At 37.7% G+C, this 13,707-nt stretch overlaps 1 protein-coding gene across 2 annotated transcripts in view; it reads left to right on the top strand.

Moving 5' to 3' along the window:
- The first annotated feature begins 473 nt into the window (after positions 1-473).
- The window catches only part of LOC149542955 (DDRGK domain protein), a 104,806-nt gene continuing 91,572 nt past the window's right edge, over positions 474-13,707 (top strand). For both annotated transcript variants that reach the window (XM_089797887.1, XM_089797888.1), the window contains exon 1: positions 474-807. In XM_089797887.1, coding sequence (XP_089654013.1) covers positions 682-807 — 126 coding nt within the window. In that variant the 5' untranslated portion in view covers positions 474-681. The remainder of the gene's footprint in view (positions 808-13,707) is intronic.

Raw genomic sequence — 13,707 nt, 5'->3', positions numbered from 1 at the left:
CTTGACACTACAAATGAGGCATACATACCCTACCCCCCAGTGGGATTTGAACTTGTGACCTCTCTTTCAAGAGTACAAGTTCTCCACCACTAGGCCAACTTAGGTTGTACAACCTTATAAGCTCATTTGATAAGTGTTTGAGTCTTGAGTTTCTAAGTTTGTCATAGACTCTTCAATGTTAAAATTTGTCGTAACTTGAACTTTGTATATGTTCTTGCACATACACTTCATGTGATCACCACTGGAAATCCTTCTCCACTATAATCAATATAACAGATCTCACAATATTACAACAATAAACAAATACCATTAAAAATACACATATTATAACGAATATTAACTCTTCCCCTGACCAAATTCTAAAAACATCTTTTGAGCAGTGAAATTATCCTTATGGTACCATGTCGAGTAGAAAACCATACGCGTATGCCGATTTCCAGCCTACAAAAGCATAAGTTATATTTTTAGATCATGCGATAGCCAGGGTGAGAGGCGAAGTTTTCAATAGCACAGCCAGGCCGATAGGCATAAATTGTGAGAGTGTTGTGACAGAGTCAGCCGTGCGAGTCGGGCATCCTTAAATTGGTTATTTATACTTGTTCAGTCGATTATATTTAGATATCGAGGGCTGCAGAGGCGGAGTTAGTGCGTGGGGTGAGTTTGAGGTGTATGTAGGCGAGGATGGAGAGCGAGAGCATGTTGTACTTGGTGGCGGCGGTGATGGGTTTGGTGGTGGCATTCGTGGCCCTGCTGCTGCTCAGACGATGCTCTTCACCACAGCCACAACTACTTCACCATCAGGACCAGGTCATCCACGCCAAGCCTTCCACTTTATTGTTATTTAGCTCTACAGTTAACAAGTTGTTGGAATTTTACAATTAGCTATAGTATCACGTATTTGGATGCTACCGTGCAATATAGTTAATTCCGATATTTTGAGTCTCTGTGAAATCCTTATCTAGGAAAATTACTTTGCAATTATTCACATTCCCAGTTTAATAAACCAATTCACTCCGAACTACTTTTCAGTGCGCGGCACACTATTTTTACTACCTGTAAACTGTGTGCAAGGCCCACTTCCATTGTTTCTAATGTGGCTACTTCAGCCATAAATGACCTTACATTCAATAAACTAGGGCCAGTCAACAAAGTACCCAGAATTTAACAATTTGACGCTTATTGAAGATTTGGAAATGATAGACATCTAGAGAAGCTGCAGGGCATCTGTCCTAAAAATGAAAAACTAAGTTGCCCGTTTGGATTTTGGTTCGGGTGCGGGTTTGACATTCGGGTTCAAAAATTGCTCAAATTTTTTTTGGTCTGGGTTCAAGTTTGTTTTGGGTTCGTTTGTACAAGGAATATTTTTAAAAATATATTTTTAATATATATGTAAAAATATGCTGCAGCAAATAAGTTAATACACCACTATCCTAATATAAAGCAATTTAGCAAAACACACCACAACATATATTAATGATTTTAATATTTGTTTGAATGGCAAGAAAATGCCAAAATGCACCACCATATGAATGTTTCAGTTAAAAAACTTTAAAACAGTAATGTCAACATTACTAATTAGTAATCAGTAATCAGTAATCAGTCATAGACTCATATGTGATCAAATATCAATGTAACATCAAAGAATTCATCATCAGTAGGCAGTTGCTTATTAGAAGCACAATTAGTGCCACTAGCATTAGTAGTCTCAGCCATAGCCTTAGAATCAGCTCCATCATCACTATGCGTCTGAGGATCACAATCTTCAATCACAAGTGCATCAAAGTGGACTTCCAACTCTGCAGCCTTTGGCTTGACATCCCATTGTTTTGCCTCCCCCTTTTTGTAGGTATTCTCTTTGTGATTTGTGAGCCTCAAGTTTGAATGCACAGACACCAAGTTATCTGCCTTCTTGGAGTTTAGTCGGTTGCATTTTATTGAGTGGATGAAGGAGCATGTGCTCCAATTTCTCTTAGATGATGATGAACTAGCAACCTAACAAGATTTGCAAATTTACTCAGAAGAAGCTAGAAATTAGAGCTTTGAGTATTTACCAACAAGAATCTAGAAATTATAATCTTAAGATTAAAGAACGAACTTGTGATAAAATTTTGATGGCAATGGGCTGCAAGTGTTGGTACATTTGTCCATGGAAGTACCACCATTTTTGAGCATCAGCATTGTGCTTGTCTTCAAGAGCATCAAGACCACAATCATTGGTGCTCATGAAGCTCATAAATTTAGACCTCACTGTGGGTCGTAGGTGCTTAGGAAAGAGTCTTCGAAAGGCTGCCTTGTACCCTTGAGCAACTTCAGGATCTCTATACGGGGCAACTCTAGTGGTACTCCCCCTAAGGACTGATTGGCTATAGAACTTGGGGCTCAATGCAAAGGCAAGTAGATGCAAAGGGGTAGTCGTTTTGTTCCATCTCTCTACCATGATTACCTATAGCTCCTTGAAGAAAATTTCATCAGGATCTTGCTCTTTCTCATTTATAATATTTCTAATGTCCTCAATCATGGGGTCGATGCCATCATATACCTCACCCAAGCAAGGCCTATCCATCTCAGTGTATCGGATCATGTTCAATATAGGCTCGGTGATCTTTAGAAGGTATTTAGCATGATCCCACCAAGATTCATCTAGTATCAATCCCATTATGGCAGCTGCCTTGGCACTATTAGATTGCCTCCATACGCTTCAATTAGCACTGGTTACCATTCTAGACAATGCCTTTTTAACCTTGACAAGGTGTCTGAAAACAATAGTGATGGAGGCAAAGCGGGTCTCAACAACCTATTTTAAAATCAAAACAATGATAGATTAAAAATTTGAAAACATAGATTTAAATTCTAGAACATGTTTAAATTTTAAACAATTTAACTTACCTTCAAGAGCTCCAATTTTGAGAATTGTTTGAATATGGCTTGTGTCATATGGTGGTTCTTGACAAACATTTGGATCTCTTGTGTCTCTTCATACATGTTTTTTATCCACTCAACTTTAGTGCCAATTTTTTGCAGCATTAGGTTGAGTGAGTGCACAACACAAGGTGTCCAAAAAATGGGTTCATACCGCTTCTCAACCAATAAGCCGACAACCCTACAATTCTTTACATTGTCGGTTACTACTTGAACAACATTCTAAGGGCCAACTTGCTCAATAGCTTTGATGAGAATGTTTGCAATGAAAGGACCATCCTGTACTTCTCCTTCACAGTACATAGCTTTCAAAAACATTGCACCTCTTGCGAACATTGCAATAACATTCACCAAAGGACGGTTCTTTGCGTCTTTCCATCCATTTGATACTATTGTCACTCCTATTTCAGTCCATGAATCCTTGACGGGCAGCATGGAAGCCTCTACACGCAACACCTCCTCGTCCAATAAAGTGGTGCGTATCTTCTCATAACCAGAGCTCTTGAACCCCTTTGGAGCCTCATTGACAACTCTCACCATGTATTGCCGAAATGATAAGCGAACAACATTAAATGACAATCCATTTGCATAGACGCATCTAGCAATCGCTTGATTAGCAATGTCTTTAGTTTCATTTTGAAATGATGTTTCCAAGGCTCCAATTGGTCTCTTACTTACAATTTGTTCTTCAGAAGGTATTCAACACGATCCCACCAAGTTTCATCTAGTATCAATCCCCTTATGGCAGCTACCTTGGCATTATTAGATTTCCTCCATACACTCCAATTAGCACTAGTTACCATTCTAGACAATGCCTCTTTAACCTTGACAAGGCATCTCAAAACAATAGTGATCGAGGCAAAGCGGGTCTCAACAACCTATTTCAAATCGAAACAATAATAGATTAAAAATTTGAAAACATAGATTTACATTTTAAAACATGTTTAAATTTTAAACAATTAAAATTACCTTCAAGAGCTCCAATTTTGAGAATGGTTTGAATATGACTTGTGTCATATGGTGGTTTGTGGCAAACATTTGGATCTCTTGTGCCTCTTCATACATTTTTATCCACTCAACCTTAGTGCCAATTTCTTGCAGCATTAGGTTGAGTAAGTGCACAACACAAGGTGTCCAAAAAATGTGTTCATATTGCTCCTCAACCAATAAGCCGGCAACCCTACAATTCTTCACATTGTCAGTTACTACTTGAACAACATTCTAAGGGCCAACTTGCTCAATAGCTTGGATGAGAATGTTTGCAATGAAAGGACCATCCTTTACTTCTCCTTCACAGTCCACAACTTTCAGAAACATTGCACCTCTTGTAGACACTGCAATAACATTCAGCAAAGGACAGTTCTTTGCATCCTTCCATCCATTTGATACTATTGTTACTCCTGTTTTAGTCCATGAATCCTTGATGGGCAGTATGACAACCTCTACACGTAACACCTTCTCATCCAATAAAGTGTTGTTTATCTTCTCATAACCAGGGCCCTTGAACCCTTTTGGAGCCTCAATAACAACTCTCACCATGTATTGCCAATATGATGAGCGAATGACATGAAATGACAATCCATTTGCATAGACACATCTAACAATGGCTTGATTAGCAATGTCTCTAGCTTCATTTTGAAATGATGTTTCCAAGGCTCCCATTGGTCTCTTACTTACAATCTGTTCTTGAGGGGAACACAAGAATGGATGACCCTCTACGAGTGGTTCATCGGTAGTGGAAGTTGAAGACATAGATGATATTTTTTCTCTCTTCGAAGGCCTACCACTTTGCAATGGATGAGAAGAATTTTCCCTCCCAACAACTTCATTAGCTTGCTTTTGTTCTTGAATGTGTTTGTTCACAATTTGATTTGCAAGAAGCTTTTAGGTTTCATTCTGTCAACTTTTGGCTTCCCTATACAAAATTTAATGCTTTTTTGAGGAATAAAGCACAAATTGCTTTCACTCTACTATAAGAGCTACTAAATTCCTCTTTGCAATGGCTGCGAATCCATAGACCATAGATAACCTCCTCCACTTGGCATTGGTTGAACCATTTCCACATATTTCTATAGTGGAGAGCACTGATCTATTTTGAATCAAGAGTTTCTAGTAGTAGAAGCACTTGCAACCATTTTGTGAATCTACAAAGAAGTTATGAACAAACAAAAGTCAAAACAAAAATGAAATATTAAATCATAGAAAGCTTGAAACAAATTAAATATTTAGAATAGGCCATCAATGATCATGCATCATAATATAGATGATGATCTAGAATTGAATGCATAATATTTATAGAATAGATGACGATCCCGTAATTTTGATCTATGTGGTTACAATTCATGTTTGTGTTGGAGATTTAATAAACTTATATCCAACCTTAATACACCTGTTAGATAGCTCCCCGTGAATGACCATGGGGACATAGTCTTTGGGGTTGGTACCACTTCTCTTCAAATCTAGAATAATCCAAAACCAAGTTGAGGTCTTTAAGTGTATTTGGTCTTGATTTAGAAGACCTCAAGAGCTATCACTACAACCCTATCATGGATATAAGGTTGTGTTGGCTAAAAGTTCTATATGTCACTGTGACCACAACTTGCAAATCTGTAACTTCAAGCAACTTACAAGAGATTTCTTTCCCCTATCAGCAATAGGGGTATTATGATAATAGATAATTGTCTATTACTAGTTAATGGTAATCTATTGTAAATATCTAGTTAGCTTTAGTCAGCTGTAGCTTTTTTTGCTTTCTCAGCTAAAATAGAATGTTTCTATTCTTTACGATTGTTTTCTATGGAAACATCGTTTTATTCTTTTGCATATAATGACCTTTCGGTCTCTATTAATAACAAGCAAGCATTTACCAATTACTTTGTGATATAGTATTAGAGCCTATTTCTTAATGTTTTTTGAAAATCATAATTGCCTCTTTCGGAATTATTAGACCCATTTTCAAAATTATTTTTCTATCATCCTTGCTTTGTCACATCAAAATCCTTTGTTTTTTGAACAAGGGCTTTGTCTTAGGGTTTTCGTTTGGGATTCCACAAGCAGCGAAAATTGCGGTTTTGCCTCTGAAAATTGCGTTTGAAAATCACGAGCTTCAGATTATGTTTTTTCTTCTGTCATGACCTCAATGTGACAGATCAATGATGTTTTCAACCCCTGCAATGTTTGATAAATTATACCCTAAATGCCGTTTGTAGAGGAAAAAAGGGTCTGCAACGTCTGATAAGAATCGTGATTTCTGCCTGCAAAAATCATGATTTCTTGCAACATTCGGGGTTGTTTCTTGACTGCTACAACCTAAACGCCTCTTTCAACACCAACATTGTCCATTTTCAGGCATCATTTTACAACATTCTGCCATTTTTCTACTGTTTTTGACCTCCATGACCGTAGACCTAGTTTTTTGCTGAAAGCCCTAGTTTTTTGAGCTTGAAAAATTATTTTGATTTTAGATTCTTGGTGGGTTTTTTGAGAGCTCATTGGGTTGTCTATTAGTGTAAATAGTTAATTATTATTTACACTTTACTTAAGTTTACTTAGGTTAAATGCATTATTTTATTAGTTGTCATGTGGACAACTAGGAGTATGCGTAGTCATATGAGTTGTCTTGTTGATAACATAGGAGTTTGCATATTCAAGTGAGTTGTCATGTAGACAACACAGTTGTTCGCACTCTAATTAAGCACATGGTGTCTACAACATCTTTTTGTGAGATACACCTATGTAAGCTTATCCTCTCATCACCGCACAAACTCTTGTGCTTAATGGAGGATAATCCACACTTGGTGGACATGTGCTTAGTTGTGAGGCTTATCACTTTGCTAACTCCTAGTCATTCTAGAGGCCTTTATATACAGACACTTCTAGTGTGTATACATCAATTATTCATTCTCATATTGTTATTATGATCATACATCATTTGGTCCATACTGTGCTTTGCTCTTGAGCTTCTTGATCTTGGTGTCATATTGCCCTAAAGCAAATTCTTACATTGTCGTCAGATTTTTCTGGGTGCTTTTATTTTTATGCCTCAATTTTCGAGCCAGCGGATTCAGAAAACGACAACAGATTCCTTTTGGATTTTTCAAGCTCTCTTCTGGGTCACTCCAATTTTTCTGGGTCTTCCATGTTTTTGCCTTGAAGAATGTTCCTTCACAGATTTTCACATTTTTTCATTGAAAAATGTGCCATGGCATCTCTGATAAACATTCTTCTTGAGCACAACTCCAAATTCAATGGTCGAAATTATGACACTTGGAAGTAGTAGATCATAGCAATTTTTGAATACCGGAACACCGATCAACTTGTTTTGGGTGTTACAAAGCGTCCAATTGCTCCTAGTCTTGATCAGGATACATGGGATCTGAATAATTGAGAGGCAGTGATGCTTCTCAAGTTATCTGTGGCTGATGATCAACTTTCTTAGATTCCATCTGGCAAGATAGCTGCCGAGATCTGGACATATCTCAAAGGTCTTTATGAGACTTTTAACAAAAGCAAAGCTTTCTTCTTGAAAAATGCTTTGTTTTCTATTGTCATGGATGAGCGAACCTTGTTCTAGGCACACCTGAATAGGATTCAGGAGTTCCATGATTAGTTGTTTGCCATTGGTCGCAAGATGGAGGAAGAGGATATTGTAGTTATCACTCTTCGGAGGTTACCAAAGTCCTATAAGTATTTTATCGAGACTCTCAACATCACGTCTTCTGGTGTTGATTTGAAGTTCACTAATCTTTGCACACTTCTGCTTCAGCAAGATCAGTGGAAACAACAATTTGGTAGTAGCTCCAACTCCACCTCCACAGAGCAAGCCTTTGCTACTAAATCCTTTCAGAAGGATAAAGGCAAGTTTCAACAGCCATCTCAGTAGAAGTCTTTTGCTTCGGCATCAGGTGGTTCCCGAAAGAAGAACATTCAATGCAACTACTGCTACAAGTTTGGACACATGAAGGTTGAATATTGGAAATGCTTAGCTGGACAATCTAAGCAATTAGGTTCGCAGCCCAAAGCGAACAATGCAGAGCACACTGAGCAGACACAGTCTGCCTTTTATGCCTTCATGGCTAAAAGACCTGCAGATCATGTGAAGTCGTTTGCCTAGTACATTGATTCAAGTGCCTCTCGTCATTTCACTCACCGCAGAGGCTGGTTTACTGACTACCAACCTTATTTAAATTGTTACTTTGGTGGCAGAGAAGAGTACACGGTTGTCGACAAAGGCAACATTCAGATTTAGTCCATTGGGAGGAATCTAATTTTCCCCGATGTGTACTACGCTCCAAGGATGGAACTAAATCTACTCTCAGTTAGTCAACTGTTGCAACATTTTCCACACTTGGATGTCACCTCCAGTTCACATTAGTGCACCATAATCGATCGGGCGACTCAGTCTACTGTTTCAGTGGGTCTTGAGGATCATGGTCTTTTCAGACTTACTGATTTTGATGATTCTCGGGGCTTACCTATGGCTGCTCCATGGGCTTCTGTTAGCACACTTTGGCATTAGCGATATGGGCACTTAAACGTGCATTATCTCTCATAGCTTGCTCGGGATGAGCTTGTTCTTGGATTGCCAGAGAGACAAACTCAACAGCTTGGAGTTTGTGATGCATGCTAGGTTGGAAAGCAACATTGCACACCTTTCACCAGTGGCGATTCATGGTGAGCTTCTTAGTTACTTCAGCTTGTTCATGCTGATATTTGCGGCCCTATGGCCACTCCTATTCTTGGGTCCAGGTATTTTCTGTTGTTTGTTGATGATTTTAGTAGAAAAATGTGGGTGTATTTCCTTAAAAAGAAATCAGATGCATTTCATGTATTTGAGAAGTATAAACCTTTAGTTGAAAAAGAGTGGGAAATCTATTATTACTCTTAGATCAGACAATTGGGGGGGAATTTTGTTCTAATGTTTTCTCTAGCTTTTTGGATACACATGACATCAAACACCTGTTAACCACACCCCACACGCCACAAGAAAACAATGTAGTTGAACGTCAGAGCTGGACAATCACCGAGATGCTTCGATCCATGCTCGAACATAGACATGTCCCAAAGAAGTTAACACTGTAGTTTTTTTGTTGAACTGGTCACCCACATTTCTACAGTCTTTTGACCCAAGCCCAGAATCAATCACTTGAAGGTTTTTGGCTCCCTTTCTTTTGTTTGGATCCCTGATGCTTCACTCACGAAGTTGGATGCCAAGAGTTAGAAACTCATACTTGCTGGATAGAACAGTCTTCACAAAGCCTATCGCTTGATCAGTGTTGAGACATCTTGTCTCATCTACAGTTGTGATGTAGTCTTTGATGAGCAATGAGGATCATTCATGCCTGTTTCTCCTGTTCTTGATCCATTAGACCAACCTATGAAGGCTCATGATTTTGGAGTTTGACTTCCATTAGGTCCACCGGATAGGAGGGCTTTGTAGCTCCTGTAGCTCTAGTTATACTAGTGATCCATGTACAGACACCTCCAGCTTCTCCTACAGGATCACCACGATTTGTATGCTTCGCTTGAATTCGATCTAGATTCTTTTGATGAGGAACATGATCACCAAGCATCTCTTGATTTTAATGTTGGTCATTCTCCTCTTCGGCCTAAGTGGTGGGCTAAGACACTTGCTGATCTTCGTAATGATGAGCTCATTAATGGGAGAACTGCTTGGAAAAAGAGCAAACTTACAAAGTCTGTTAACTTTGCTCTCATGGCCAACATTCACAGTGTGTTTGAACTTCAAACATATTCCGAGGCTAAAGGAATTTCAGAGTGGGACATCTGAACACCAGCGCCTACTAAAGAACAACACCTGGGTCCTTTCTGATCTTCTACCAAGGAAGAAACCCATTGGCTGCAAATGAGTTTACACAATCAAATACAAATCAGATGGTACTTTGGATAAGTACAAAGCTTGTTTTAGTTGCGAAGGGCTTTTCTCAGTGTTAGGGCATTGATTATGAGGAGACTTTTGCTCTTACTGCAAAGATGAGCACCATCAGATTAGTCCTAGCCATGGCAACACAATTTGGTTGGAAGGTCCATCAAATGGACGTCAAGAGTGCTTTCATGAATGGTGATCTCCATGAAGAGGTCTACATGACGCAGCGTCCTGGTTTCAAGGTTTTTGGTAAAGACCATCAGGTTCTCAGATTGGTAAAAGCTCTCTATGGTTTGAAGTAGGCCCCTCAAGCATGTTACATTAAAATTGATAAGTACCTCAGTGATCAAGGCTTCAAGAGGAGTTCTTCAAACTCAAATTTGTACATCAAGACTACTGACTGTGACATCATCCTTCTGGTTATTTATGTGGATGATTTGATCATCATTGGCAGTTCGACATCTTTGATTCAGGGAATCAAACATAATTTATGCTAGTCTTTTGATATGATAGACCTTGGGCTCATGCATTATTGCCTAGTTGTTGAGGTTTGGCAACAGTCTTCTGGTATATTCATCTCTTAGTCCAAATATGCCAAGGCTTTGTTGGACAAATTCCGTATGTAGGATTGCAAGCCTGCATCTACACCTATAGAGAAAGGTCTCAAGTTATCCGCAAAGTCTGATTCTCCTTCCGTTGATGATATTACATACAAACAACTAGTAGGAAGCCTCATCTACCTCTCTGCTACTAGGGTTGATATGAGCTTCGCAGTCGGCTATATCTCACACTTTATGACAGCTCCTAAGGCTGATCATTGGATGACAACAAAGCATGTGCTTCATTATGTGAAAGGCACTTCAATTTATGGACTTTTGTACTCTCGAAGTTCTAATCCTAAACTCAGTTGGTTCACAAATTCAGATTGGGCAGGCTCTGTTGATGATAAAAAATCAACTTCTGGATATCTGTTCAGTTTGGGATCCGATGCAGTCACAAGGACCAGTAAGAAGCAACAAGCAATTTCTCTCTCCTCTATAGAGGGACTGTTAAGGTAGAATGTGAAGTAGTTTGGTTTCGTCGGATACTTGGGGATATACAGATGTTACCAACAAGATTGACTACTCTGTTTGTTGATAATAGATAATCCTCTATTATTAGTTAATGGTAATCTATTGTAAGTATCTAGTTAACTTTAGTTAGCTGTAGCTTTTTTCTCTTTCTTAGCTAGAATAGAATGTTTCTATTCTTTGTGATCTTTTCCTAAGGAATATCATTTTATTCTTTTGTATAGAATGATCTTTCAGTCTCTGTTAATAACAAGCAAGCATTTACCAATTACTTTGTAATAAGGGGAGACCCCTTTCTTTCTGAAGATGGCTCCAATAGAAACTTAATTGAAACTACAAGAAGGGTGGTTCTCTTAATCTATCCTCCTTTTCTTAAAAATGATTTTGCAAACAACTTATGAACAACACTAAAACTTTACAAAAAGCACCAATTGCTACGATAATATTGAAGGCTTATGAGTTGACGTAAGAACAACACAAAAGACACCAATCTACTTTATATAGGTAGAATAGTTGCAGAAAACTAAAGTCTTTTGCACTTATCCCGAATGAAGATTTAATAACGTGGACAAATAGTAAGGCACAAAATCCTTTACCAAATATTCACTAATTTTGAAAATACTTAGCACTGAAGCACAAAGCCTTTCAGTCTTAAGTATTTGAAGCCACTATCAACTCTAACAATTTGCCTTTCTGCAACACAAAGTCTCCAAAAATCCAAATTGAACTATAACTCTGAATGCAACATGTAGCTCAAAGTCTGCAAGATTTGTTTCAAATCCCTTTTGATTGAAGCATCAAACTCACAATCAATATTAAAAAAATTTCATTGCCTAACACCTTGAATCAAAACCAAAATTAAAAGCAAGTTTCCTCTTTTATTGAAAGCAATTTAACCTACATCCAAGCTCAAAGTCTTAACGTGCATATACAAATTGGCAGAGTTTTCTTGCATTGCCAAAAGATGATTATTTATGATGAAGCCACTCCTTTTTATAGGCAAGGAGTAAGAGAAAAAGATGGAGAAAGAAAGGGAAACACTTAACAATCTTTGACTTATTCAAAAACATACTTTGACTTATTCAAGATTACTGATCCTAATGCACTTGACCTGCAATATGATTACATGCAATCACTTTATAGGTGAAAGTTCCCCTGTAATTACAACTTGTTTCCCAATTACATGTAATTTGTCAATAACAAAATTGCAAAATGCATGATGAAAATAAACCAAGTATTTGGCAAGACACAACTTCTACTAAATCATCCTTTTTTGGTCTTCATACTGCTACAAGATGCTCCATGGTTGATGTGTTTAGGTTTGATGGAAACATCTTGGAATAGGAACTTGCATTTTGAATCATTCCACTTTACAAAAGTCTTTATTGGAAAAGCATCCTTTTAATATTTCTCCCCATCTCTGTTTTGAAAGCATTCTATGCCTATAATCATTCTATTGCTCATCCTTTTCCTTGTATAACTGCATCATGTGATTGTTCTTGCCTCTTGTCACTCTTTAGTTTTGGAATTGGTTTGCAAAAGAAAACTGTTAGTGAACAGATTGTCTTTTCCTACTAAAATAAAAATCCAATCTATGCCCAAGGCTGGAAAATTCAATAAAGTTCACAACAGTTGGGTAACGTTCTATTATTCGTTCCCCTCTGAATTTTTACAGGGACAGCTCCCTTTAGAAATGATTTTTTAATGAATTCAAAAGAATCAAAATTAACTTAGTGCACACTTTTGCCGGAAAGTGCTTAAGGGACACTAATATACTCATGGGTACTGAGGTAATGGATTACATATTCAGAAAAGCAATAAAATGAAAAGCGCACAGTCTCTCCAGAAGCAAGCAAGATTTGATTATGAATTTAAACTCTGCAACAACTCAAACTAAACTTTGGGAATGATAAATATAGACAAACAACAAAGAAATAGTAGCAGATATCATACAGAATTAATCATCACAGCCCACAAAGTAACCATGACTGATTTCGCCTTAAACGCTAAGTTTTAAAGCACAACAAAATATTATATATATATATATATATATATATATATATATATATATATATATATATATATCAAAAAGACTTCTCCAAGCACCAAATCATTAAGAGAGGATCTTCATATACATTACTATATCAAAAAGACTTCTCCAAGCACCAAGTCATTAAGAGAGGATCTTCATATACATTACTATCTATCTATTGCCATTTCCACATAATCAAAATAGTACTAACTTTATCAAGTATTCTTAGCTACTAAAATTTTAAAACCCCGTTCTAGCTAAATGCTCCAGCATTTATAGTTTTTTACAAACTTAAAAAGGCCTCCATTAAAGCCTAGCCTTTCGGTTGGAAACAATTACAAGAAAAAGAAACAGTTTTAAAATAGTTTTTCAAAGAAAACGAAACAGAAGATAACTGTTTTCGACTAAACTCCTTTGCCAGCTTTCTCTCCATTGGCCATGGTCTGCTTGACCAATTTCCAGCTCTTGAAGGCATTTATGAATTCCTGTATTGCATGAGAGTGAGGGTTTTTTGAGCTGGGAAGCTTTGACTTGTAAGCATCCTTTTGCCATTTAAGCTCTTTAATCTTGCAACTTTGTCTCGGCATGAGGCTCTTGTTCGAATATAGCATTGATTCAATGGTGGATAGGGTGGTGAAGTTCCGGAAGTGGGTGTGTCATTGTCCCCGATTCCTGTCATGACATCATTGAAATTTTTGGTTAAAACCTCGGAGTCCATATTGCCGTCTTCAAACTGTACGATCCTTGTAGAGTTAACAATCTACATATCCTTTAGGAGTTCTTTATGCATCCTAGCGATT

This window comes from Cupressus sempervirens, chromosome 8 (assembly GCF_028749045.1).
Source record: "Cupressus sempervirens isolate cs-2001-9-10 chromosome 8, ASM2874904v1, whole genome shotgun sequence".
Taxonomy (NCBI): domain Eukaryota; kingdom Viridiplantae; phylum Streptophyta; class Pinopsida; order Cupressales; family Cupressaceae; genus Cupressus; species Cupressus sempervirens.
This window is presented reverse-complemented; position numbering and strand designations above follow the sequence as displayed.